Raw genomic sequence first — 27,789 nt, forward strand, 5'->3', positions numbered from 1 at the left:
ATACATGGATGTCTGGAAAGAGAAGCTTGCAGGCAACAGAAAGGTGCTGGGGTCTCTAATATGACTCCTTTTGTTACTGCTTCATTAGTTGTAAACCTTTGATAGGACACATCAGATTAGATTTACACTGATGTTGCAATTTATTTCATCCATTGTAAACCCAAAAACAAAAAACAAACCCACTGGCATCATGTCTATAACACATTTTTTCTCTATTTATAAGCATTTAAATAGCAGGATAATTCCGCTGCTGTTTGTCTACTAAAATGTATCAGCCCAAGGATGCTAGCTTGGTAACCTTTACAAAATGTTTCTTTTAGCACCACTGTTAAAGATCTTCTTTCTTTCTTTATTAAATAATTTCTATGACTTCCTTGTGCTAGTGTGCAAGAGTTCTAATCCGCGTAGATGGCTGTTTCAGGTTTACAGTGAATTCTAATGAACTCAACAGCCCAAATGAAGGCAGGGAACTTGCTAGACTGGCACATGCAGAATGAACAACCCAACTTTGTAGGGCCACTAGATATGAGAAATACAATAACTCAAATCAGTGCCAAATCCTAGATATCACTGATTTCTCATTTGGATTCCATATAACACCATCCAGTCCACCAGGACGAAAAATATCACCTCAACATCAGAAATAAGGGGTCATTGCTTGCATTCAGGGCTGTGTCCTAGTATAATTAGTGCTCTGGACAAGGAGTGCCCATGGCCAGTTTTGCAGGGACACCCAGAGGGTTCTCATGGGACCTGGTGCAGGTGTGAGGTTGGGGGCCCTACTGCTGCCCCCTACAAGGACCCATGCATGTGTGTATAAAGCTGGGGCCCGCATGTAAGAATTATTGCCTGTATAGACTACATGTGAGAATTCTCACCTGCAGCTCCTCTTTGGCCTGGGATGAAGCAGAATGATAGATGTGCTTAATTTTTTCTTACATGGGGATAGAGAAAAGGGATCGGGTTGTGCTTTTCCCGAATACCTTAAAGTCTTCCTTACAACAAACTCTGTAACCAAGGCCACTTGGCCTGGGACAGTCGTAAATCTGCCTGACGAATCTTATCTCTACTGCTGCTCAGACATAAAGAAAGATTTTACTTTACTGTGATTGGTTTAGGCTTCCTTACAATTGGGCTGCAGGCCTAGGTAATAAGCAGGCTCCTTCCAGCCTCCCAAGGATACATTTTAAAACTAGCTTTAAGCCTGAAATTAGCATTTATTCTGTTTCACACACCCCCATGTAAAATATTTTACTTCACCATGGCTGTGAAGTCCTATTGTGTCACAGTTGCATGTTGAGATTCAGTGTTGTCTTACACTCTAGTATGTTATTTTCTCTTTTATATCAAGACATTTGGTGAGCAACATGGCAGGGTCAGGGCAGGGGCCAATGGTATGCACAGGAACTGAGGCATGGGCCCCCTTACTTCATGGAGACCTGGGGTAAATTGACCCAGTTATCCCCCCCCAGGGCAGCCCTATAGATTCCCAGTGTTACCAAGTTGTATGGCTTGTGCAAGGTTGTAAAACATAGTAGTGTAACAGACCCTGCTACTCCCAGGCTTTTCCCCAGCAATGCCTATGAAAAGTCCCAGGGCGAGCTACCACTTACTTATTTATTTTATTTATTTGCTGTTCTGCTTTCAGTGCACTCCTGCTCTAGGATCCCAATGAAATCTCTGTCATATGGCATGGGTGGCTCTCAAAGGATGACTCTCTTGGAGTTGTAGGCCTATGTTCTTTACTATGGTTAGTACATGCACAAAATGGGTTCTGCTGCAAGTTCTCCCTGAGTTCCAACACTCCTTTTTCAATTACAAGAAGGAGGCCCCCTGTTGACAGGGTATAACTAGTCTTAAAGGGACAGTGTCACCATATACTACAGTCTCCCAGGTTGTGGTCTTTTCTTCTACCTTCCTCCCTTGCTGGTTTTTAACTTTGAAAATTACCATTGCCCCAAAATATAGAATGGTGTAGTGGCTAAGGTGCTGGACTACAACCTGGGAGACCAGGATTCGAATCCCTACACAGCCATGAAGCTCACTGGGTGACCTTGGGCCAGTCACTGCCTCTCAGCCTCAGGGGAAGGCAATGGTAAACCACATCTGAATACCGCTTACCATGAAAACCCTATTCATAGGGTCGCCATAAGTCGGGATTGACTTGGAGGCAGTCCATTTCCATTTCAGTAACCATGTGACCAAGCCTAGCTACTGCCTCATATGCCAAACAGTTTTATAACACAAGTGAAGCTATACTGTTAGCACTGGAGTTGAATGCTAGCAGAAGCTGAACTGTAAGAGGATCCCTGTTGAAGGAGCACACTTTACCCTCAATATAATAATACTGAGACTCTGGCTTTAAGAAAACAAATAAGCTTACATGTATTGTAGGAAATGCTAGCTAGCTTTGGTGGAGAGACAAAGAGCCATGCTTGATCTTTCATCTCTGTAGGAGAGATTAATAAAGGAAAGATGTCTCCTCTTCCAAGGTGGGTCAAAGAAGAACAGGAGGAGCAGAAAATGTCGGTATCAGTCTAGTACCTGAAAGAAGGTCAGCACAGAAGAACAGTCTAGGAAGCATGGAGGTTTCCCTCTCTGTCTATCATTTTACACACACACACACAGCAAGCTGAGTTGCATCCCAACACTTCCAACAGCTGCCGTCATACCACCTACCACGGTGGGGTATTTATAAGTGTCTTGACTAGGATATTTGTGAAAATGTCTTCTAAAAACTTGTCTGGGCTCTGAACAGAAAATGCAAAGCACAGCAATAGAGCCAGTTACAGAAAGATGAAGGTAGGATGAAGAAGTTCCTTGTGCCTTCTGAAGCAGGGGATTCTTCAAGCAGTGATAGTGTGAATGTGAGAGTGCTCACTGAGGACAGTGTAGATGATCCAGTTTCCATTAATGCAGAATATGGTGAGAGCTCTGCCTCCAGTGAAAGACCCCCTGAAATAATAAAACATAAGGAGCCCCAACCTGCCACACCTATCAACAGTATTTCTTATCCTGCATTGTGGCCAAACATAATCGAAGGGAGATCATTTTTGTAGTGAGTGCCAAAACAACCTGTCGAACCTTGGGTGGAGGAAAAGACACTTGCTTTCCCCCACCCTAGCTCACTGCAAACAGTACATTTTTTAAAAAAAAAACAACGGCTACTGAGCTCAGTGCTGCCCGCAGCTCAGTGCTCCAGGCAACTGCCCAGCTTGCCCACCCCTAAGGCTGGCCTTGCTTGCTTCTTCTGCAAAGGTTTGCTTTAATTCAGAGCCAGCTTCCACAAGCGCTTAATGGACAGTAGAGCATGAGGGTGTATCTGTGTGTATGTGTGAAAGGGAGTATGTGTGTACAAAATGGTTTCAGAACATGCAAGACCAAATTTCCAGTTACTACTTTCTACATAACACTGTTGAGTTGGATCTTAATTGTCTGTCATTTTGTTCCAGATTACTCTCCAGCACTCCTCTTTTAATGATTAATCTGTTCTGCTGCTACTCAGCTTTTCACAACCTTGAAGAAAAAAGTCTTTGCATATGTATTAATGTTGCTTTCTCTTGCTCTCCATCCCAACTGATTTCACTTACACTTGGTGACATCATAATGGTGCCTAAGATTGGCTTTATCGAACTATAATGATGCCATCTCATTCCATGATGAGATTCCAGATTGGTTGGACTCTAGGAAGAAGAAAGAAGCACCAGCCTAGGAAGCACGAAAATGACACTAAAGCAAGAGCAGTCAGAGGAAACAGCAGCATCTAGCAGGATTTCTTAAAACCAGTGGTGGGTGGTGGCTCCATGCCAGTGGGGCAGTGGAATCCACTCTGAGGTTTAGTCCAAACTTTAAAAGGACTGTCTAAGGTGCTGAAACCTGACTCCACAATAGGTTCAGCACCGTAGACAGCTTCTTGAAAGACTGGAGTCAAACCCAGACTGGATTCCACTGGTCCACTGATATGGAGCCACCAGCCGCTGCTGTTTAAAATGCTAAATGTTCACATAAAATATTTTTTAGGAAACGTTTCACAATTTTTTGCTTGCAAATCAAAAGTGGAGACTATTTGGTGCATTATTTATCATCTCCTTTCACGAGAGTCCTCCGACACAATTCCATGCAGAAGAATGTTCTGCATAAGACAGAGTAGGGTTGCCTTTATCAGGAGACCCCTGTAGTTAGCATTTATGACAAGTGAAGATTAAAAAATGGATTACTCAAATGATTATGTTAGAACTGGAGGAAAAGCTGTTTTCAACACTTACTATACCTGGCTTGTGAGAAATATTTCAGGACATATAAAAGATGTAAATAATGGACTCACATTTAATGTTAATATTTCAGTATAAAAAGCACCTTAAACTCTCAGCAACAACCAAGTAAGACTTTCCTAATGGGATAATGGGTGCCGCTCTGGGCTCCTGCTGGGAGGAAGGATGGGATATAAATCAAATAATAAATAAATCAAATAAAAATAAATTTGTTGCAGCCAATTTCTTTTTCAACAAATTACAAAATATTTTGGTGAAGTGTTCTAAGCTTTTAAAAATCCTCTTCAGCTTCAGCCAAATACAAAAGGTTTGTGTGCGTGGAGGGGATGTGAACCCAAACATTTTAATATTCTATAGTCTGTATCAGTTTGTTCCATGAGAAAGGAAAAGGCAGGAAAAGTGGGGTTTTTTTTAAAAAAAGTGAAAAATTATGGGTGATTTAGTCATACTCAGAGTAGATCCACTGAAATCGATGGATTTAGGTCACATTAGCCTGTTGATGACAATGGGTCTACTCTGAGTATGATTTAGATATTACCTTATGAAGGGGAAAACTATGCATTAAGACAGAGAACATTTTTCTTCTCTGTAATGAAAGAACCAAGCCATACTGCATCACTTTGTAATAAAGTAAAATGGAATTATTATTTTAGGTTTATGATATTTGGGGAGCTGCTAGTCCTTAATCATATTTTAAAAATATTGTTGATTCTGTGAAAACTGGCACAGTATCAGCATTGGACTGAGAGGACATATGAAAGCATTGTCAGAAAAAACAAGCAAATACAATATGAAGTGTGATAGAGAGCTGCCAGAAAACAAAACAATGTCTCAGTTATAGCCAATAAGACCTTTGACATCCCAGATTTTCCATCTCTTTACAGGTATCTTGGGTTCTTTGAAACGATGAAACCTTAATAAGAACAGGACTTTGAGGACATCAGCCACCTATAAGCAATTCTAGAGCAACTGCTCTAGAAAAAATAAAACAGATATATGATGAGTTTTTAGCACTTTTGTTTGCCGCCCTGGACTCCTGCTTGGGAGGAAGGGCGGGATATAAATCAAATAATAAATAAATAAATAAATGACTGTGGGCTGGGTAAGATCTCCTAAACAGTAATGATCTGGCAAAAGCCAAAGCACGGGATATATTGTACTGTTATTTCAGAGAGGGAGCATGTAGGTGACTGTGTGCTTGCTGAAGGCTGCATTTTGTGGTTTTCCCTACTTGCACTGTAGGTCCAACCTAGATATGATACTAAATGCAGCTGGTGAGAGTTCAAAACAGTTTAAGTGGAACCAGCAAGAAAATCTCTATAGCTTTGAATGCTTTCTTTCCAGTTGTCAGAAGTTTTGACTTGTGCTCTACCAGAGCTTTCTTGATGACTGCATTTAATTATAGTATTTATCAGACCCTTCCCTCTCTCAAGCAGTAGGAAGGTTACAGGATAGTTCTCTAGAGAAGAGCAAGTACTGGATCCTTTTGTGCTTCTATAACATGAATTTACTTTTAAAAATACAAGTTGAGCATGGGAGAGAAAGCAAACAGTATTAAAAGCATATTTTAATGCATCAGGATCAGTCCATCAAAAGTAAATGACATCCAGCCCTCCAAGGTGGGAAAGCGTTGAAGTCAGCTTCAAAATGTGAGGCTACTTTATCCAAATTCAAATGGCTCAATTTCCCTTAATCGACTACCCAACAAAGTGGATAGGCAGTGCAGCTAGCATCCACCAGCCATCAAAGGTCAGCCAGGAAGAACTTTCAGATGACAGTGGTCTTGAGATCCTTCAGCTATTCAGTGGTCTTGAGAAAATATACTTAGCATATCCAAAGATATGCTTGCACTGCAGGTCTGAAATCTTTGTCTGTAGTGATTGACATCCCTTCCCTTTTCTCATAATATGGATGGAAGCTTTTTTGGAGATAGTGGTGGGGGAAGCAATTCTTGACATGGGGAGCAGAATCATGTAACATTCATTGTCTCTCCTGTGCAATGAACATTTTTACCATATTTAAACTACCTTCTTAACCTCTCCCACGAGTTATATGAATCTTAATATAAGCAGTTCTGAATGACCATTAAATTAGTAAATGGCTCCCAAAGAACCCTTTTCCACTCAGTTAAATTAAATATTATTTTTCTAGTAAATATCTAATGACCGTATGTAGGTCAAACTTTTACTAGTGTAAGCAATCCTTACTTGCTGCTGGTGATCATTCAGATTGCTAGGCCAGAGCCCAAGGCAATCTCTCTTGCATCTATGCTGCACATGCATGGCTCATTGCCATGCATGGAGCCCTCATGTTAAAAGGAAGCATACCTCAAAATGCTGGGAACAAATAACAGGGATGGTGTGTTACCTTCATGCCCAGAGACACCTGTCTATCTAAGAAATATTAGACTAGATGGATTTTTAGTCTGATCCAATAATGCTCTTCTTATGTTCTTAGCCCAAATATTTAAAAGGCCATGAATTGATTCAGCTGCATATGTTCTTGACTGAGGGTACAAGATATAACTCATTATGCCTAATAAAGTCTCAGGCAATATGGCTTGGGACCAGTAGCCAAACAATGGGCAATAGTAGGCTTTGGTGTTCACCACAGAACACACAAAGGTGCCTGTGGGAATGAGTGGGGCCAGTTGCACTCCCTGGATGATGCCACACATGCTTGCAGTCCTCCCAAGCCAACATGTGACCAGCTGAGTCTGAAAGCCGGCTGGTGCATCATGTGAAGGGGTTTCAGCACAGGAATGGGACCCATCATAAATCAGGGTTTTCATATCATGTTGGGCAACCTTTGCATGGTGAACTGATTGGACATTGGGCTCAGAAGTATTGCCAGCACCTGTGATGTCATCTGGGGTGGAGGTAGCCCCACATATTCCCACAAGCAGCCTCATGTATTCTGTGGTGAATGCCTGAAGGGAACTGGAGTGAATCCAGATTTTGAATTATGTTGGTATATAAATGTCAATGCAAAATGTGCCAATGACTTTTAGAAATCATTGATGCTATGCCCATTCCAAGTCCATGCTGACAACACCCCAGCTTTGTCAAAGTATCACAGCACTGAAATAGAGCCAGTGCTATGTTGGCCAGTGACCCCTCCACTTCAGCTACAGCAGTGTGATTTATGCTGTGCTGTGTGAAAATTGCAGGCTATTTTTGTGATATGTGCCAATGACAGCTACAATGAGGACGGATGAGAGCAAAACATTCCTTTTGAATCACTTTGAATCTTGCGTGTCCAGAGACGAAGTGCTAGTTGTAATTTAACCTACCTTTCTACTGGCCTATTTTTTTTGACAGCTATTCACCCTGGCTTTCCCCAAGCGGGTCTCCTTCCTTTTATTTCCTTGCTTTTCCCTTCCTCCCTAATGTGTACCATCTTTTCTTTTAGACTGTGAGACTGTGTGGTTTCTAGATTTTTTGTCAGACCTATCAATTTTAGATGCATGTACTATTAGTCTTATTACTATCATCCTCATTGGATTTCTGCATTTGAGTGACTACTTCTCCAATGAATGTTAGCTCAACCCTGGGGATTCTCCAAACTATGTCCGTGAGTCTCAGTAAGCCAAGAGAAAAGTTTTGCTTGGGCTTCCATAAGAATATATTTTCAGACAAAGCTCTAGCTAAGTTGCCGTCTGGACTATAGGCAGTTTGCCACGATCATACATGCTGTTGTAACTTCCAATTATGAATGCTCAAGGAATTTGAACTCCTGGACTAACTGGCTGGTTGCTGTGTAATTCTTTAGATTTTGGTTAGGAAACACAGCAACCACCACCACACAACTGTTCAACATGGGGCTGCGATTGCCCCTGGGGACCAGAGGATATGATGGCATGCCCTCCCTTCCAGAGACATTGTACAGAAATAAGATGGATGTCCCTGGGAGGGTATTACCTGAAAAGCAAGACGGGATACATTTTAAAAAGACATCCCTCAGACCACATAAAAACAGAGTAAGTTTGTATTTTAACAAAAAAAAAACATGCATTTTTAAAATTGCACAATACTGCAGAAACTGGAAAGAAAAGACGATAATGATCATATGGGAAAGTGACATGAATTGAAACTAGACTGATACACCTTCCCTACTTCCAGCTCTATGGAGGGATATAAAAAACTGCAATGGGTCTAAAATGCGGCTATTGAGAAAACAGATAACAGATGGTACTTAAGCAGCTCTGCTTTGTGCCATTTATTTTTCCAGCACAGCTCAAGGTGCTGGCTTTGGCCAGCCCCATGTTTACCTCCAATGTGCAAAGCAAAGGTAGGGGCCTATCTGTAGTGGAGAAGCAGTCGGTTGGAGGAGGATATGTTGTTAATGTTGGAAATAGGCAACACTAATTAATTGTCACCATTAGGGGGCAGGTTTATACATGCTTTGGCCCAGTTAAAGGGACAAGGGAAACTCTGTAATTTGCTGTGAGGTAGTTTCCTGTTTGATTGTTGTTTTGCTTTCCCCTTCCTCCTCCTTCTTGCCATGCTGTCTTTTTAAATTCTTCATTACTACATGAGCAAGTAGAAGCTAAAACCATGGACTGAAAGTAACCTTCATTTTCTCCTTTCTGATTTCCTAAGCTGTGCTTGTATCACTCTATTAATGAAGAGGTTGTGAGTAAACTATGTTTATATACTTTACTAGAGAAAGAAATCTTGTTTGTTTTATTCTGCTAGTCTGTGTGAGTTAGGAGAAAGTATGGAGAGTGGGGCTGGTTATTGCTCATTCTGGTTTAACCACTTTCCACTCTGCTAGAAATAGAACCACATAATTGTTTTATCCCATAAACCCCAACAGTTAACCCTTCCTACACCTGCCCCTGCTGTTCCAAATGCCTCATCACAATAGCCACAGTGGGCAAAGGTGACAGAAGGAGAAAAGCTGCAGAAGAAAAGAAGTATGGTGGTGGTGAGAGAATTAAGCACCCCCCTCCTGCCCACCAGCTCTTCACTGCAATGCAATGGACAGCCATCTGTCGGGAATGCTTTGATTTGGATTCCTGCATTGAGCAGGGGGTTGGACTTGATGGCCTTATAGGCCCCTTCCATGGCTGTTTTTGCAATTTAGGGACAAACATAATTTCCTGGTGTTTTCCACTGAATGTCTACTTTTACCCAAAGAGTGTGGTTAAAATCTAATTGTTACTGTCTAGGACCATGTTTTTATTGTCCACATAATATTCAAAGCAAATAACTTGAAACTAGTTTATTGTTAGGGGGACCTGCAATGGAGTACTGTAGTGTGGAGTGCTCTTGTTCAGGGCCAGTCAAGAACATTTCCAGGATACTCCATTCCAGCCTTTCCCAATCTTTGGGTTCCCAGGTATTGCTGCATTACAGTTCACATCAGCCCTAGGCAGCATGGCTAGTGATCAGAAATGTCTAGCAACATCTGGGGACCCAAAGGTTGGGAAAGCCTGCTCTGTTCCATTCTCCCCTCCCTACCACAGCATTTTGTGACCACTAATCATGCTCAGCCCTCATTGGACTGGTCTTAGCCCCTCCCTTAGGTTTTTTCCATTAAAGTTTTTTTCTACTTCCGAAAACTTGGGTTTTTCCCAAGTCTGTAGAAACCTCCATCTCGTATTTGGACGGTACCATTTTGGATGCATAAGGATGAATGCTCAGAAAATCAGTTTGTTACTGCTATATACCGTATATAGGGTTGCCAGGTTCATTGCCTGAGACTGATCCTGTATCTTTAGGAGAAGAGAAAGCCAGCCAAGTGCAGGTGTTCTTGCAACAATGTAATGGGAAGAACCACAAGGTGGAATTCTCCCTTCTCCCTGCACAGCTTTTAAAGATACAGAAGACCTCTTGGTTGCCAGGCCCGGCCTCCAAGAGGTCTTCTGTATCTTTAAAAGTTGTGCAAGGGAAGGGAGAATTCCACCTTGTGGTTTTTCTCATTACAGAGTTGCAAGAACACCTGCACTTGGCTGACTTTTTCTTCTCCTAAAGATACAGGATCAGTCTCAGGCCCTGAGCCTGGCAACCCTAACCGTATAGGACTGTGTTTATCTCATCAGCAACAACCTTGAATGCTAATTTTGGCAGAAAAGAGGGCATTAAATTATTAATATAATATAGAAAAATATGTAATCATTAATCTACAACATACTGTTACACACTAGTACAAGCAAGGGACAGAACCAAAGGCCAGACAATGCAGCTAGAAACTAAATGCTGTATCCAATGGTGGTTTTGTGCTAGCAAAAATGCTTTTGTACAATGTGGGGCACCTAATTATTGCTGACCCCTCCTACCCAGGGGAGCCCCCATGTCCCCCAAGCTTTTCCTGTCATAGAAGGCTACAGCGGTAGTGGGGTTTGGCAAAAATGGGGTGCCTTGCCTTATGCTACTGAAAGTGCTTCCTCTAGTACAAAGCCAGCCTTTTGATATAACTCCAACAGTATTTTTGGTGGCTTGCATCAACAGAAGAGGTTTAACGTCAACATCAGTTGGATCTCTGAATGCCTCCCTTTTCTTTTTCCCACTTATGAGTGCACACATGAGTGCAGTTCAGCCCTTTGGGGAAAATAAAATGCTGCATTTGGGGACGATGGTGTTGTTGTGAGGGCGAAACCTGCCCTCCGCCCCTGACATTCAAGGGCTTGGCCGTGATGACAGAGATCTCATGGGTACCTGCATGTGCAGTTTGTCTCTGAAAACTGATTCACCATACTCAGGGCCGCTTGCAATATATGAGCCCCCTTTATGCTTGTGTGTGTGTATGTGTGTGTGTACATACATGTGCACACACACAAAGTCCACACATTGATGAGCATGCTTTAGAGATATAACTCTGCTTAAATAATAGCTGCAGATTGTGGGGTGGACTAGCAACCTAGAGGACAGGAACTACATTTCTGTTTACAGCCTACCGCTTGTTGCCCCTTTTGTTTAACTATAGATTCTGGTTAGGACAAATTTTGCACTGGAGTGCTACAGAGCATTTTGCAGTGCAAAGATTGGATCAATCTCATTTTTTATTAAATCAGACAAGAAGCATGCTTGGTAGCTCTCAGATTTCTTGCTGGATGTTGTGATATTTAATGAATAGTGTGCTTAGTTTTGTGCCAACTCAGCTAACAAGATTAACATCATTTTGGCAAATGCACTTTCACAAGGTGTTTAAAAGTGGGGAGGGAGAGATTTTCAACTTTACTGCATCTGTGCTCATTTTACAGTAACATTTGGAAAGGAGTTTCTGTCAGGATGTCCTAGACTTTATCAAGGTCCCGAGAAGCATGTTCTTATTATTGGTTTTCACATGGAATTGAGAGTGTGTTGATGGGTGGGGGGCAATGGGAATTTGAGTTAACATTCAACATCAGTCTATTTTGAATGGCAAGGTCCTGCTTTACAAAGCATCAGAGCATGTACAGAGTGCATTTTGCCCACCGCCAAGTATTTGGAGATCTCCCATCTGAATGAATGTAAAGCACTCAATGTGGGGCTGCCTTTGAAGACAGTCCAGAGGCTACAGTTAGCATAAAATGTGGCTGCTAGGCTAGTAACTGGGGTAGCCTGATGGGACCATGGGACCATGTGTCAGTGGTCCTGAAAGTATTGGACTACAGTGGCTGCCAATGACCTACCAGGCCCAATTCAAGGTATTAGTATTAGCATACAAAGTACCTCGAAGAGCATCTTCCCCAATATCACCAGTCTTGGTCCTAAGTTGGCAGGGGAGACCCTGTTGGTGATACTGCCACTGGGTGCTACCTGGTTGGTGGTTACCCATGACAGGCTCTTCTCTGTGGCATTTTCCTGTTTGTGGAATGCCCTCCCTGGTAAGATGCACCTCTCTCCCTCTTTATCAACTTTCAGGAGACTCTTAAAAACATTCCTGTGTTTAGACAGGGATTTGATGGCTTGAAATTACTGATGCCTTGCATCGGTAATGGACTGGATGAAAGCCAATAAACTGAAGCTTAACCCAGACAAGACTGAGACACTGTTAGTGGGTGGTTCCTTAGACCAGGTGGGTGTGGCATGGCCTGCTCGGGATGGGTTTAAACTCCCTCTGAAGGAGCAGGTATGTAGCTTGGGGGTACTTCTGGATCCATTACTGTCACTTGAGGCTCAAGTGGCCTCAGTGGCGTGGAGTGCCTTTTATCAGATATGACTGGTGGCCCAGCTAAGAACTATCTGGACAGAGACTGCCTAACTTCAGTTGTCTGGAAAATGGAAATGGCCTTCAAGTCGATCCCGATTTATGGTGACCCTATGAATAGAGTTTTCATGGTAAGCGGTATTCAGAGGTGGTTTGCCATTGGTCTATGCTCTGGTAATCTCTAGGTTGCATTACTGCAATGTGTTATATGTGGGGCTGCCTTTGAAGACTGTTCAGAAACTGCCACTGCTGCAGAATTCGACAGCCAGATTGTTAACTGGCATAGGACGCTCAGAACATATAACACCTATTCTGGCGTGACTGTAATGGCTATCAATTAGTTTCCGCACTCAGTTCAAAGTGCTTTTGACTTATAAAGCTTTATACGGCTCAGGACCCCAATACCTCAAGGACTGCTTCTCCCACATGAACCAATCTGCGTTCTTCATCTTAGGCCTTTCTCTGTGTGCCTCCTTTGAGGGAGTGCAGAGGGTAGCGACATGAGAACAGGCCTTGTCAGTTAGTGGCTCCCTGCTTGTGGAATGACTCCCAAGCAAGATATACCTGGTGTCACCCTTATCTAGTTTTAGGCGCCAGGCAAAACTTTCCTTTTTACCCTGGCTTTTGGCCCTTAATTTAATGGGCTTTAGGTATCAATGGCCTCTTTTAATGTGGTCAGTCTTGTAAGACCTGTTTTTATTTGTACTGATCTGCTTTTAAGGTTGCGTTGTGCTTATTGTTTTAATGGGTTTGTTATAATTGGTTTAATCTTATTGTTGTAAGTCACTTGGGTTGCTTTGCAAGGAAAGTGACAATAATAACTATGAAAATATGTAATTGTTTTACATGTTTTAGTTGTTCTTTTAAAAAAATATATATTTGTTAAATTTATTTTTAATGGTATTGTTTTATTATCAGTGTTTTTGTTTTCATGGGCTCCTTTGGAAGGAAAGGCTGGATAGAAATGTAACAAATAATTAATGATTAATTAATAACAAATATAAACATGTCAGATGAAGGAGCTTCACAATTTGGGGGTGTACCTGGCAATTTGAGCCTCAGAACCTCTCCCTTTAATTAGGGGAAAGGGGGCAGTTTATTTTTAGTAAGGAGGTGATAATATTAATAATGAATAAAATAATAATAATGAATAAAATAATAATAAAATTAATACTAGTAATACATTTCTACATAAAAACAAAAGAGAAAGTTCAGTACATTCAATGGAACAACTAGTATAGATGAGGATGATCAGATATAGCCAAGATGATGTGACTATGTTAGAGAACACTGCAACACGCTACCTTTGATTTAACAAAATTAACTTTGATCATTGCTGCAGCTGCTGCAAACTGAGCAACTTTAGGAGGTTACAAACTTGCCAGTATCACTGAAATGAAATTCTAAATCAAAGGAACATTAGAAATTTTATCTTGCAGTTTTCCCTGGGACTTGCATAATGTTTTGTGAAGGGACAATATATAAATACTTTTATAAATAAGTAAAATATAAAATAAACGAAGAGAGTAGAAATGTAAATAATGTGGAAGATAAACCACCAATACAGGCTCTGATCTAATGTTCATTTTTGCAGTCTCAGACTTCTAGGACCATTGTTTTCATATCCTTCCAGATTACGGAATAAAATATTATATAAGGAGAATCACATCTGAGCTTGTAATGAGCACACTTTCCCCACCGGAGAGACATCTAAAGTATACAACGTAGGGTGGTACTTCCATACTACTACTAAAAATGTATGCTGCTACTCTGTACCTTGTGGCCATATGAAGTCAGTGTCATAGATGGAATCAGGAAAGGGTAGGGAACACAGGGAGGGAGAAACAATATATCAGAGCTGGGGAAAGCTGTGGCTCCTCAGATGTTGTTGGACTCCAACTCCCATCAGACTCAGCCAGCATGGCCAGTGGTCAGAGACAGTGGGGTGCAGGAACATCTGGAGGGCCACATGGTCCCCACAGACCAGCGTTTTCCAAACTCCGCCTCCCCCATGGACCACTTGAAAATTGCTGAGGGTCTTGGCGGACCACTTAATGATTTTTCTGCCTGTTGGTAGCAATTGTAATGTTCTGTGCTGAATGCTATATGGTTTTAATTGTAATTTTATTGATAATATATATTTTTATTGCAGGACCATTGGCATTCCATACACTACATTCCAGTAAAGTGTAGCAAGTAACAGGGCGATCCTAAGCACATCTGCCCAGAAGGAAGTCCCATTGAACTCAATGGGCCTTGCCCAAGTAAGTGAGATGAAGATTATTAGATTTATTACCCACCCAGAAGGCCCCAGAGCAGGTCACAACACTGTAAAATACAACATTAAAAGTAGTGTAAAACAAATCTTAGAATGGCAGAATTAGAGAAGTCCCCTTTGCACATTATATGTGTGAAGGGGGCTTCTTGCACTGAAAGGACAGTGGGGCTGTGCTGCTGGCCCTATCCTGCTGTTGCATGGTTCCCTGGCCTCAATCCCGATCACCACACATTGAGACCAATGCATGTAGACCTTTATGTGAGCTGGAACCCTGAACAAGTAGAGGGAGTCTTCATTAGGAGTGGAAAGTGAATTTCGGTTCTCTCAGTTTCTCATTTTTCCAGTCTTAAATTCAGTTCTCCACAATTTTGCAGCAATGTGTAGGGTTTTTTTTTAAAATCCTCATGAAAATTCTACAGCATTTTAGTGCAAATCTATCCTAATAAACACATTTTCGTTGGCAGTTTTGAATAATGCACACATTTTTCAAGCAACTTCTCATCTAATGCATTTTATATGCTATTTTCACTTATATTCACTTTTATGCACACTTTCTCTAATATATGCATTTTTGTAAACATTGATGGTGAACTACATCACAAAATTCAAGTTAACTGTGAATGTCAAAGGATGGCTGTGTTTTGGTTCTCTTATGGTTTCAGAAAGTGTGAACTTGATAGATTCGGCTTGAAATGGAAAGTGAATTGGATTTTTCACTCAAGCCTAGTCTACACACTGATTATCCCACAGTTGTATGACCTTTAAATAAATAAATATGAATTTTATTTATTTATATTCAAGGAGCTCAAGGTGATGTACATAGTTCTCCCCCTCCCAGTTTTATCCTCACAACCCTGTGAGGTAGGTTAGGCTGAGAGACATGACTGCCCAAGGTCACCCAGTGAGAATTGTGGCTGAGTTGAGATTCTATTTGTTTAATACTTTAACTAAACAAATTAGTTGAATTGTGTGGATAGGATTCCCCCCCCCACAAAGAACAGCCTACAAATTGCATACCGCCACAACTCCCCCCCCCAAAAAAAACCCTTCTGGAAATACAATATCTTTGATGTAAAGTAAGAAATAAAAACACTGATGGATCATTCCATCAATGCCAGCATCCTACTTCCAAAAATGACCAATCAAATGCATATGAAGTCCACAAGTAGGGCATGATGGCAACAGCCTTGGCAACGGGTTTTCTCCTTAGCAATTGTTGTTTAGAGGTACATTGGCTCTGGCTATGGACATATCATTGGGCAATCATGGCAAATCTCCACTGATAGACCTTGGGTAAATTTATAAAACAATATCCACATTCAAATAACCTTAATTATGAATAGGCTGTTCACAAATCATGCCACTTAACTGTAAAGACAACACAGTCAGGATATGAAAAAAATCAGTGGGTCCAACCCCAATCTACTAAAGCAGGGATAGAGAACTTGTGGCTTTGGACTACACTTCCCATAATCCCTGGCCGTTAGCCATTCTGGCTGAAGCTGGTATGAGTTGGAGTCCAAAAACAGCTGGAGGGGCACTACACTGGTTCCTAAGCCCTTCTAACACATAAGCCAATTCCTAACCAACAATGTCATGAGTCATTTAGAATAATAGAACTGAACAGGATCCAGAGCCTACCCAATGATACAACTTTGGGCTAGCTCACTCATTGCTCATCATTTCAGGGCTGCAGCTTAAGCCAATGACCTGGCACAAATCAAAGACAACAGGAAGAGCTTCTGGATTATCTCATGTCATTTTGCACACAAAATCTTTTTTCAGTGGAATCGGTTCGCACTTCCAGCTTTGCATCATCAAGTGATACACCCAAATGTATGAACTGGCTCTTAGAAACAGCCAAGCCTTGCACTACTCCAGCAGCTGCTATTCCTACTTATGTGTCAGTGTTATCTTTTAGACCCTGCATGATGCACATGAGCACAGCAGCTCTAACATGTAGGGTGGCATAGAGTAATGATTGGCAAATCCAACATTTTCTGCAAATCTACACTTTGTTTTCTTAATTTGCAACATAATATTTGTGTCCAAGACCATGCTAAGTGCTCCAACAGTTTATCTGGCTTTGATTTCACAGATAGATATATAACGGGGGGTGGGGGAATTATGCAAAATTACATTGGACTGCATTCAGTGGCACCTCACCTGCTATGAAGTGCATTATAAACACTTCATTATATATACACCAAATGAAAGACACACAAAGCAGGAAGCATCCAATGTTGTAAATACACCAAAAAAAAGGGAAAAGTATATCTCAGAGATGCTGGAAAGGCCAAATGTTTATTGTTACATTAACCTGACGTGTCTCAGCTGAAGTGAACCTTCTTCAGGGGCTTCTTTCTTTCTTTATAAGCTGCTTATAAAACAGATAAGCCCCTGAAGAAGGTTCACTTGAGCAGAAACACATTGAGCTAACAAAACAAATCTTTGTTCTTTCCAGCGTCTCTGAGATACACTTCTCTCTTTTTGAACACACGTACGTATCTCTGTGTACTGTACACACACATATATATATACTGTATAGTGTATGTACTTAAATATCTAAGTTCCATACAGATAAAAGATTATGAAAAATAGAGGTTTGTTTTATTTGCAGACATATAAACACTTTTGGTACAGTACAGACATATTGTCAGAACTCAAGAAAAGTGTCAGTTCTAAGCATAACATTCATTTGTTTTACACATCTAGATTTGATGCAGGCATCTGGCATGATAGCTTTGCAGCTTTTGCAATCACTGTCAAAGGAGTGCATTGCTGATAACCCTCTGCTGTATAGCTGCAGAGGCAGACAGGTGTCTAAATTCCTGCGAAGATATGTCACTGGTTTTAAGAAGTAAAATTCTGGACATGATCCAGAAGACTAAGCTAATGAAAAAGAACGGAGCCAAAAGTCAGTAATTAGCTGTTCTCTCACACAAAATACTCATCAAGAGAATAGCAAGAGTCAACACATAAAACTTTCACATTCCAAGATTGAGAAGCAATTTTTGTTTCCATTGGAAAGATCTAACCCAGAAACATCACATTAAAAAAAAAAAAAGTTCCACTACCAAAGTGATGGAATACTACTGACAGATTGTTGAAACTACAATGCATTATTGACAACAACTCAGACTTCAACCAGGGTTTACCAGATCAAAAATATTTTTTAGCTGGGGTAGTGGTGGATGGATTCTGAAATGGAAGGATATTGATTGTGGGCATCTCTCCAGAGATCCTTGCGTGAAGTGGGAACTGTACAAAAAGACCTGTCCCCTAGGCCTCAGTAGATTGTAAGCTCTGCCTCTGACAGCACTGGTCATCCATTTGGAGCAAGGGTGTGTGGAATCCGCACACCCTTTGTTCTTCACTCACTGTACATGAGTGATGAACAAAATGTAGGAGTTCTCCTCTGCAGCATCTATGTGGACTTAAGGATTAGGGCCAAGAAGGACAATTCATACATGGAAACCGGTGTCCGGGTATTGATAGTTTTGCTGGATTCAATGTGATGGTTCATCAGGCCCTGCTATTCTCAAGTAAGAGACAATCCTTTAAAATAATTGGCATTTCACTGTTCTCTTGCTTTGTCACATTTAGTCTACAGCCCTGTAGACTAAGGGGAAAGTCCCACTGAACTCCGTCTGACAACTTCTAGGTACATATGCATAGGTTCAGGCTGTTGTAGTTTGGACTGTAGTGGCAGCCCTTCATTCATTCTGAAGGTTCTCCACAAAGCTTGGGGAAACCTACAGAGGCATTCCATGAGTTCCAAGAAGCGAGCACTAGTCAGGGAAATTGGCAAGGCAACTGTCTCCCTGTTCTGTGCACACTTGGATAGCTTAGGATCCCAGATAACATTTCTCTTATTTGTTCCATGAGATACTGATCACAGTATTTCATAACAGTGAACTAACTGCTGAAGCAATTTATAGTGTCTGTTGTCCATGCTGAACGGGAAGTGAACATCTCATTCTGTTCATAACCTCACAAGGGGATGGTGTGCACCCTCAAGAAATTGCACTTCTTGTTATGCCTTTCATATATATACATACACATCTGAGGTAATAAAACATTCTATTTTGATTTACCAGTGCATATTTTCTTGTCATCATCTTTTATATACAATAGAACATATATTTATTATACCTTAAACCCATACTTTTATTTTCTTTTTCTCCTTTAGAAAAACAGTATGTCTTAAAATATACTTTTCATTTTCTTTTAAACAGTCTCATTTACAGGAATGGCAGATGTTGCCCTCTTGTGGTAAAAAAATGACATAGGAATGAAGAATGTAACAATGAATGTGTCATTGTCTTACCTTTCACTTTATGAATACTGACTTAGTTTATAGATGGGTCTTGTGATGACCAAGTCTACACAGACAGGTTACTAGCTGTTAGCACTATGGTTTCATTAAAAAAAGCTGTACACTGTAAACAGCTATTTACAATTACAATAAGTTATAAATCAGTAGTCCATTGTAGCTACTGCTGACAATCCTCCATTTGGGAAGTTAATCATAGTTCAGAATTGTTAGGGTTTGGTTGTGATCGTCTATTCGAAACCATCAGATATTGGAAATTTCTACAGGTTTCTTCTCCAGCATATGTAGATCAATTCTTCCATTTAATGGGATTTGTACTTCCAAATTTTCGTCTCCTCTGTGGTATTTTCTTCCTTTCCTTAGGCAGATATAAATACCCATTCCAGTTACCAGTGTTATTGAACACAAGCTTATTATTGACAGGGCCACTAAAGTAGGCATACAAGATGCTGCCTCTACTCTTTTTTGTGTGGGTTCTATAGATATTTGTGGTTCTTTTTCCTCAATATTAATGTCAGGTTCCTTTCTTAAAAGGCTTTCAATATAGCTCTCATTGCTCACAGTGTCATTGACAAAGAGATTCACCATAACGGTGGAATGGAGAGGTTCTGGATAACCATGATCACTGACTTTAACAAGAAGCCGATAGAGGCCATAGTCATTCTGCATGAGCGACTCCTCCAGAGTGATATTGCCTGTCTTGCCGTCAATCTTAAAGGAGTCTGGTCGGGGACCTCTTCTCCCTATTATACTATATGCAATGACTGCATTCATTCCAGTGTCATTATCTACAGCATAGACTTCAGTGATAGGAGATCCCGGTAGAGTAGAAGGAAGGACGAGGAGGTAAGACATGTTAGACTGAGGAAACAAGACCAATGGTGGGTTATCATTTATGTCTAATAAAAGGACAGTTATTTTTGCAGTAGAGGACAAGGCAGGATCACCTCCATCAACTGCTTCAACCCACAAGATGTATGAGCTCTGCTGCTCCCTGTCTAGAGAGACCTTAGCTCTTAGCACTCCTTTGCCAGTGTCTATAACAAAGATGTCACTTCCATTTACAACAGAAAGTGCTACCCAGCCATTTTGCCCTATATCTGCATCAGTGACACTTATAACTCCAATTTCGCCAAAGCCTGGGAAATTCTCTGGCACAAAAAAACTGAAATCCTTATTGATAAATCTTGGGCTGTTGTCATTTTTATCCAATACCGAGATGGTAACTGTGGCTATTGATTCTCGGGCTGGTACTCCAGAATCTACCGCTTTAACTGTATAGCGATATTTTTCTCTTTCTTCTCTGTCCAGCTGGGTGGAAACGGTCAAAACTCCTGTGACTTTATCTAAAGAAAAATACAAAGGGGCTTCAGGCCCTAAGAAATAAGACACTTGCCCTCTTTCTCCACTGTCAGCATCTGTTGCATGCAGCTTGGTCAAAAACGCATTTGGAACATTATTTTCTTCTATTGATAATTCTATCAGTGGTTGAGAGAAAACAGGAGAGTTATCATTATCATCCAGCAGCTGCACTTTCAATATTCTTTTGACGTGGGATCCTTCAGTATTCCATGCAATCACTGATACTTCATAGAACTGTTGAGCCTCATAATCCAACGGCTTTGTAGTCTCCAATAAGTACTCGTTGTGATATGGTTTGTACGGTGACAACCTGAATGGGCCATCACCATCCAGACAGCAATCCACTTTGTATTTTTCATCTGGGTCTTTTATGGTAAAAAACGCAATTGGTGTGTTAACAGGTTCTAACTCCCTCAGGTAAACCACCCCTTCCACTTCATTAGCTATAAAACGAGGAATCACTTCAGGAGGTCTCATTGTGACTTTGATGATGGATATTAACACAGTGATCACTGCTGGGATACAACCAGGGCCGTTGGCTAATATGCTCAGCCGATGGAGACGAGGAGTGTCACCAATAATCCTTCTGGAGAGCTTGATAACACCTGTGCTTTCATCAAGGTGGAACAAAGTGCGGGATAACTGAGACACCTTTTGGCTGTAGGAATAGGTGATCTCTGCATTGATGCCCTGATCCACATCCACAGCATGGACAGAGGCTACATGCAACCCAATGCTAGAATTCCCAAAGACTGTGACATTGATTTGGGTCTCATTGAATTGAGGGCAGTTGTCATTGATGTCACTGATTCCAATGGTGAGGGTGGCACTGCCCACTAGTGGTGGAACGCCTCCATCCTCTGCAATTATGAGGGTGATATACTTGTCTCTGGCCTCCCTGTCCAAGGCACCCATGACAATCAGATAAGGCGTTCTTTCTCCACTTTCATTTTCCTCCACATCCAATGTAAAAACCCCATAGTCATCTTGCAGGTGGTATATCTGGACCCCATTGGTACCCATGTCTGGGTCAACAGCTGGGTGTTCAATAGCTAAACGGGTATTGACTGGTGAATTCTCAGGCACAAAGAGGTATATCTGTGGCATGGGAAAGCATGGTGCATTGTCATTAACATCATGGATGGCAATCTTCACCTTGACAAGGCGGAAATACTCCTGAGGCAATATCATAACATCCAGCAACAGCAAGCATGACTCAGATGATGAATCTGGTAAGGAGGAGGAAGACGAGGCAACCACACTAGACCCAACATTATCCTCCGTGCATAGTGCCTCCCGGTCAATTTCCTTTGCCGAAGTGCGCAGTTCTCCTGTCCGGTTGTCTAGGTTCACATACTGACCTCCCAATCCTTGGGAGGCAAGGCTAAAGGAAAGTGGAGGGTTTCCCCATTGCTGAGGTTGCTGCTCTCTCTCTACAGCTGGCTGTTCCTCTGCTGCCCCTTGAACCTGTAAATCCTGGGCTAGATTCCCGATGAGGAACCCGGCAGGTAGTCCTTCATTGATGTTGTAGAAAAGTTCAGTGGCACGACTATAGCTTGCAAAGCAGTTGAAAGGTCCAAGGAAGAGCAGGAAAATGAGTAAGTTCTGAGGAAAGAGAGGCACAGGAGGTTAGTGAATGACATGTCTCTCTGACAGCATCAGTGATACACTTAATCACACACACACCCTTTTGCCCCAAAAGAGAGGTCTTTCTGTGCAAGACCTTGCACTGGAACATATCTTCTGGTTCCACCACCATCTTGGTACATCCTCCTGTACAGTCTCAACATACCATATTTTTTGACCTTTGATCCCATATACATAAAACCAAGTGCCAGTCCTCAGTCTAAATAAATCTATTTATGCAGAACCACCTTGCCCTAAAACATTAAGCCCCCAATTCACCATAATTAAAGAGAGAAGCCATCACATTTACACTTAACAATTCATTTCCTCAATAGACAGTAATTAAGAATTCGTTAAAAAGGGGTGGTACGTGTATATGCTTATATGCATGTGTTTAAAAATCGCCATGCTGCAGTCTGTAGAACACTGTACAATGCAAATAAATAATAAGGGGAAATAGAAGGATATTTAAACTTTATCTCAATTTCCCCTTTCCCTCAATATATACTAGCATCTTTGTCAAATTTAAACAGATCGTGAGTAAAATTAAAACAGTGGGTATGCATCCTAGGAATACTAGCATACACCACTGTCATCAGCATAAAATGTCTTTTTCACTTTAAAAAAAAATCTCATACAGAAGCAATATTTTGGATCATACAAAAACACTGGTATCATCCTCTCTTCCTTAAATTAATAATAGGATTGACTCCATTTGTCCAGTAGATGTGTGAAAGGACACCCTTTGCCAAACGGTGTCATCAAATATGGCTTTGCCACAGCTTAACTCTTTCACCTCCTCTACTGGGACAATAGAAAGCCATACACAGCCACAGCTCATCTTAGCTTATTGTGCAACTATTAAAATTTTAGCTGCAGCTACTTTGACTTCAGGGGTCTTCCTCCTGAAGTTTAATAACCATGGCTTCAAACCCAACCAAATACAGTCTTTTGAGAATCAGATCCATTGAATTCAGTAAGTAAGGATGGCTAGGAATGGACCACACATGTGCATCCTCCCTGCTCTCTCTTTAAGCAACAAAGATAATACTGTGACTGCCACAAATTTGTTCATTCTCCCCACTTGCTGTAGAGCACTAAACCTCTTGGAGTTTGCAGACCTTACTTAAGAATAAACGTGGAAAATCTCTTCTTGAATTCCCTTGAACGTACACAGTGGCCATCCCAGCCTCATCTCAGTTTTTTTTTTAATGTGCAACTGATTGTGTAACCATGTTTACTTGGAAGAAAGGCACACTGAAGCTATTTATCCAGTGCATGCATACTTCTAATTAAATCAGCATATGACCATGCTGCATATTCACTGGGACTCCCAAGTAAATGCATAGGATTGCAGCCTTGACCTACTGTGATTTTATTCTTGTTATCATCATCATCATAGCCACTTCTTACGGATGTCTACAGGATCCTCCGTGAAAATTAGACATTCAGAACTAGCAGCCTTGATTCCTGTAATTGTTACTTCTGTTTTTCCTCTCCCCCTTCCCCTCTGAACAGAATTCCAGCACGGTGCTGCCTTTCCCCCCTCGTTTTTTCCTTATTCTATACTCTCAAAGTGATCAGTTTGTTATTTCACCTCTTCCTGTGCCAAGTTTCGCTTGTTCGCTGTCGCCCAAGTTCCTAGAGGCTTCAACAGTCCCATCCTATGCACCCTTACTCAGAAATGTCCCACTGATTTCAGCGGGATTCTCCCAACTAAGTGTGCACATTGGAGTTTTATCCCTTCTCCTTACAGAGCCACACGCCCTCCCCTGTTAGCGTACCGGCAGGTTCCTCTGACTGGTGCTTGTACTGCTCCCAGGGCTGGATCGCTGCCCCATAGCCAGCTGTCGACGTCTCTTCCCAAGGAGCCAGCTGGATCCTAGGACTGGTGGCGAGCTGCGCCTAGTCTCATTCCCTCGACTGCTCATTCCAAATGCGGTCATTGAGGGTCCCCTACGTGGGGAAGGGGGGAAAAAAAGCCCCCGCAGCATGGGGAAGGGAAATAAATAAATTGGAGACGCTCCCTCCCTCGCCTCTGCTCTTCTGTTCATGCAAATACCTCGGAGAACTCCAGCCAATAGCCTTGCAGGACGCTCAATTAATGAAAGACTCGCGGCGGGGGACGGGCGAGAAATGTGCCCGCCGGGGTTCTAACGTTTGCCTCTTGCAATTCAGGTGCGCGACTGCGCTTGCCCGGCTCGTTTCCTTGCGCTGGAGCGAGCGCTCTTTTCTTTTAGGCGCGCGTCGTCGTCTCTCGCCAGTTGCAAAACCAGCCTCTGCCGGCACAGCGCGTTCCGCAGGGGGAGCAGCAGCAGCAATTTCTAGGTGTAGTTCTTTTCCAAAGGAGACGTTAACTCTTAAAGATCCATCTCTCTCACCTCCGTTTTGCTCCCCCCCCCCGGCCCGCCGCAGTGGGGAACGCGCAGCTTTAGCGGAGCCACAAGCTTAGCAGTGGAGGGAAGTTTGAGCGTTCCCTCCTCTTTCTTTCTTTCTTCAAAGCTTTCCCGGCGGGATTCCAAAGAAAGGGAGCGAGCTAGGGAGAGATCGGGCGGCAGCCAGAAAGTAATGCGCACGCTTGGCTTGCCTAGCGGCTTCGGATACCGGAGCGGATCAGAAGTTGTTCCCGTCGAAAAAGGGTGCGCGTGTCTGTTTGGAAATTCTTGCCCAGAGAGAGAAGCCAAGTGGAAGGATAAAATTCTGCACAAGATGTCCGGACACCTGGCATGTTGCCTTTTATTTTTTCACCTAGGGGAGTTCTTTAAAAAAGCGGGGGTGGAGAAGAGGAACGAACAATCCCCGGCATCTTATTATGTCTCAGATAGTTTGCGTTGCTAGCCCTGTATGGGGTCTTTCCACCTCTGTGGCTCCAGCCTGAACCAGGGCTCCATTGCAGTTCCCATCTTCAGTGCCAGGGCTCATCCATGAAACAATTCTGAGGAAGGAGAGGGGGTTACCCAGCCTGTACTCTCTCTCTCTCTCTGCGTGCGTGCGTGCGTGCGCGCCTCGCCATTCAGCTTGCTATACGCATTACACTGGGGTGGCGCCTAAGGGTTAGCTGCACGTTGTTGTGGTTGTTTTTAATAAAACATACATTTAAGCTGTAGTATCCCGTGTGGGTGAGCAGACAAGTGTGTTTGGATGTGTGTTTGTTATACAGAGCCAAACGGCGCACCATAGCGGCACACCAGGCCTGCCTCAATTGCATGTGAAAGGGTGTCTGTGTACGGTTTAGAATGCCCAAAGGATGCATGGCTGCTAAAACCACGGACTGTTGCCCTCGCCTGCTTTTCCCCCAGCCAGGCTCGCTTCCGATCCTGGAGGCTAACCAGGGTAAAAAAGACCTCCTGGAAAAAAGTGTGAGCTAGAGCACAGCTGTTGGAGGGAAGGACTGGGCAGCAGGGACCAGTATGCCGCTTGGGTGCTTTAAATTCTACCCCCCCCCCGTTGCCGTTTCAGATGTGACTGGGCAGAGCCATATTTAAATATGTCCTGATACGTAGTCTGGGCCATTCATGTCGGACAACCAGATTGGCTGTAGTTCCCTGACTATGCTTGGAGAGAAACCCAGGTTTTCTACCAGGTAATGTGTGGAATTGCCCTAAGTGAATACAACATGTTCTCACATATCTGGGATTATAGGGACAACTTTGAGGTTACTGATGCAGCTTCAGGATAGGCTTGAGACCATCTTGAAATCGTGGTGTTGAATTACCACCTTGTAGTGGTAAAATTTATTATGACAGCCCCCCCACGCCCCCAGGGAAAGTCCAAAAATGCAGGCTGCTGTGTTGATTCATGCACAAGTAGCAGTACATAGCATAACGCCCAATTTATTAGGATCAGCATGACTGCAATCCTATGCTTAGTTTTCTGGGACTATGCTCCATTGAAGCCAGTAGTGTTTACTACTGACTGCATGGGTTCAGCTTGTAAACACACACTGGGTTTTAATAAAAGATCGTAAGGCAAGTATTTAGCTTTTAACTATTTGCCGCCCTGGGGTCCTGCTGGAAGGAACGGCGAGATATAAATCAAATAATAAATAAATAAAATAATAAATAATTAGAAAGGAAAACAATCCTATAGAATTGTAGAATTGGAAGGGGCCTCTAAGGCCATCGAGTCCATTCCTGCTCAATGCAGGAATCCAAATTAAAGCATACCTGACAGGTGGCTGTCCAGCTGCCTCTTGAACTTACCAAGAACTGCTGTCATTTAAATTGCTGGCGTGAGGTTGGGAACTTATCAAAGGAAGGGAAAGAAGTATCCATCCTTTGATGCTTGATTATTTTCTGCATTCTTCAACTTTCTTTGTGTAAATATGTCACAACCTTGGAAGCCTTGCTGTCACTTCAGTCACTTAACAGAACAAGGAGGGCTCATCATCAAGCAGATGACATAACCATCCTGGCTTTGAAAAAAACCCAGGACCTGTCCTCTCCTTTCACTACACCACGACTTAAGCATTTCTCTCCTTTTTTTTAAAAAAAATTTCCCTCTCCAATACATTGGTAAGTGGATTTGTTTCTAACAACTTCATGGCAGCTGCCCACTCCAATTAATGTTCAAGACTTAATGTAGCAAAAGATTAAAGCAAAATACTTGGCATTGCTCCAAACTAACATATAGCCTGATACAACTTAACTTCAGCGATGGGCCTAAACTGGCTCCAGGCCAAGTGTTTCACTTTAACCAGGTCATAGTGGATCAATGCCACAAAAATTGGGCAGCTTGATTCACAAGGCATTTAAAAGGGAGTTGCTTAATTTAATTTTGCTTGTTTATGGGCAGCATGCATCTGCATGGATTGCACTAGCATATGTTGTTCATGGACTACAGCCACAAAGTACATTTGTACAGATGGAACCTCATGGGTAGTGAACATGAGAAGAACCTTCTTGGATGAGACCAACGCAAACACCTAGCCCAGTGTTCTGTTTCCAACAGTGGTCAATCAGTTGCCTCTGGGAAACACATCCACAGGGTACAATGGAAGATCTCTTGGTGATCATCTCCAGAAACTGGTGTTCCCTTTAGGTCCCATTTAGCTATTATGGCTCATAGCTGTGGATAAATCTATCCTACATGAAATTGCAGAATATACCTTGAAAGCCACTTAAGCTAGTGGCCACCACAAATCTTATGGAGGAGAGTCCCAGAAATTAGTAGTGCATTGCTTGAATTTATCGGCAGTTAGTTGCATTTGGGGACCCTTGTGTTATGAGAAGAGGTGATAATGCTTCACTTTTGTTTAATGCTTGAGATTCACACACAGAACAGATCAGTTGTGAGTGTGATCATTCTGCAAATGTCCAGAAAACTGTTACACCATACCGGGCTGTGAATAGTAACAATTTAATAAAATAATAATTGTTGTTGTTATGTGCCTTCAAGTCGATTACGACTTATGGCGACCCTATGAATCAGCGACCTCCAAGAGCATCTGTCTTGAACCACCCTGTTTAGATCTTGTAAGTTCAGGTCTGTGGCTTCCTTTATGGAATCGATCCATCTCTTGTTTGGCCTTCCTCTTTTTCTACTCCCTTCTGTTTTCCCAAGCATTATTGTCTTTTCTACTGAATCGTGTCTTCTCATTATGTGTACCTCAGTTTCATCATTTTAGCTTCTAGTGACAGTTCTGGTTTAATTTGTTGTAACACCCAATTATTTGTCTTTTTCACAGTCCATGGTATGCGCAAAGCTCTCCTCCAGCACCACATTGCAAATGAGTTGATTTTTCTTTTATCCACTTTTTTCACCGTCCAACTTTTACATCC

General features: G+C 42.1%; 1 protein-coding gene across 1 annotated transcript; it reads right to left on the reverse strand.

Moving 5' to 3' along the window:
- Nucleotides 1-17,295: 17,295 nt before the first annotated feature.
- PCDH20 (protocadherin 20) lies at nucleotides 17,296-24,950 on the reverse strand. Its single transcript, XM_061629960.1, has 2 exons — nucleotides 23,794-24,950; nucleotides 17,296-21,988 (listed from the first exon to the last, which is right to left on the reverse strand). Exons 1-2 carry the CDS (start codon nucleotides 24,061-24,063, stop codon nucleotides 19,265-19,267), a joined length of 2,994 nt encoding a protein of 997 aa, XP_061485944.1. The 5' UTR covers nucleotides 24,064-24,950; the 3' UTR covers nucleotides 17,296-19,264.
- Between the last annotated feature and the right edge of the window lie 2,839 nt (nucleotides 24,951-27,789).

This window comes from Rhineura floridana, chromosome 5 (genome assembly GCF_030035675.1).
Source record: "Rhineura floridana isolate rRhiFlo1 chromosome 5, rRhiFlo1.hap2, whole genome shotgun sequence".
Classification (NCBI taxonomy): Eukaryota; Metazoa; Chordata; class Lepidosauria; order Squamata; family Rhineuridae; genus Rhineura; species Rhineura floridana.

Coding starts and splice junctions, on each gene's coding strand:
- PCDH20 (XM_061629960.1), bottom strand. CDS start 24,063: ATGAACAGAAGAGCAGAGGCGAGGGAGGGAGCGTCTCCAATTTATTTA. Junction 21,989..23,793: donor CCAGTCAGAGGAACCTGCCG/GTACGCTAACAG, acceptor CTCTTTCCTCAG/AACTTACTCATTTTCCTGCT.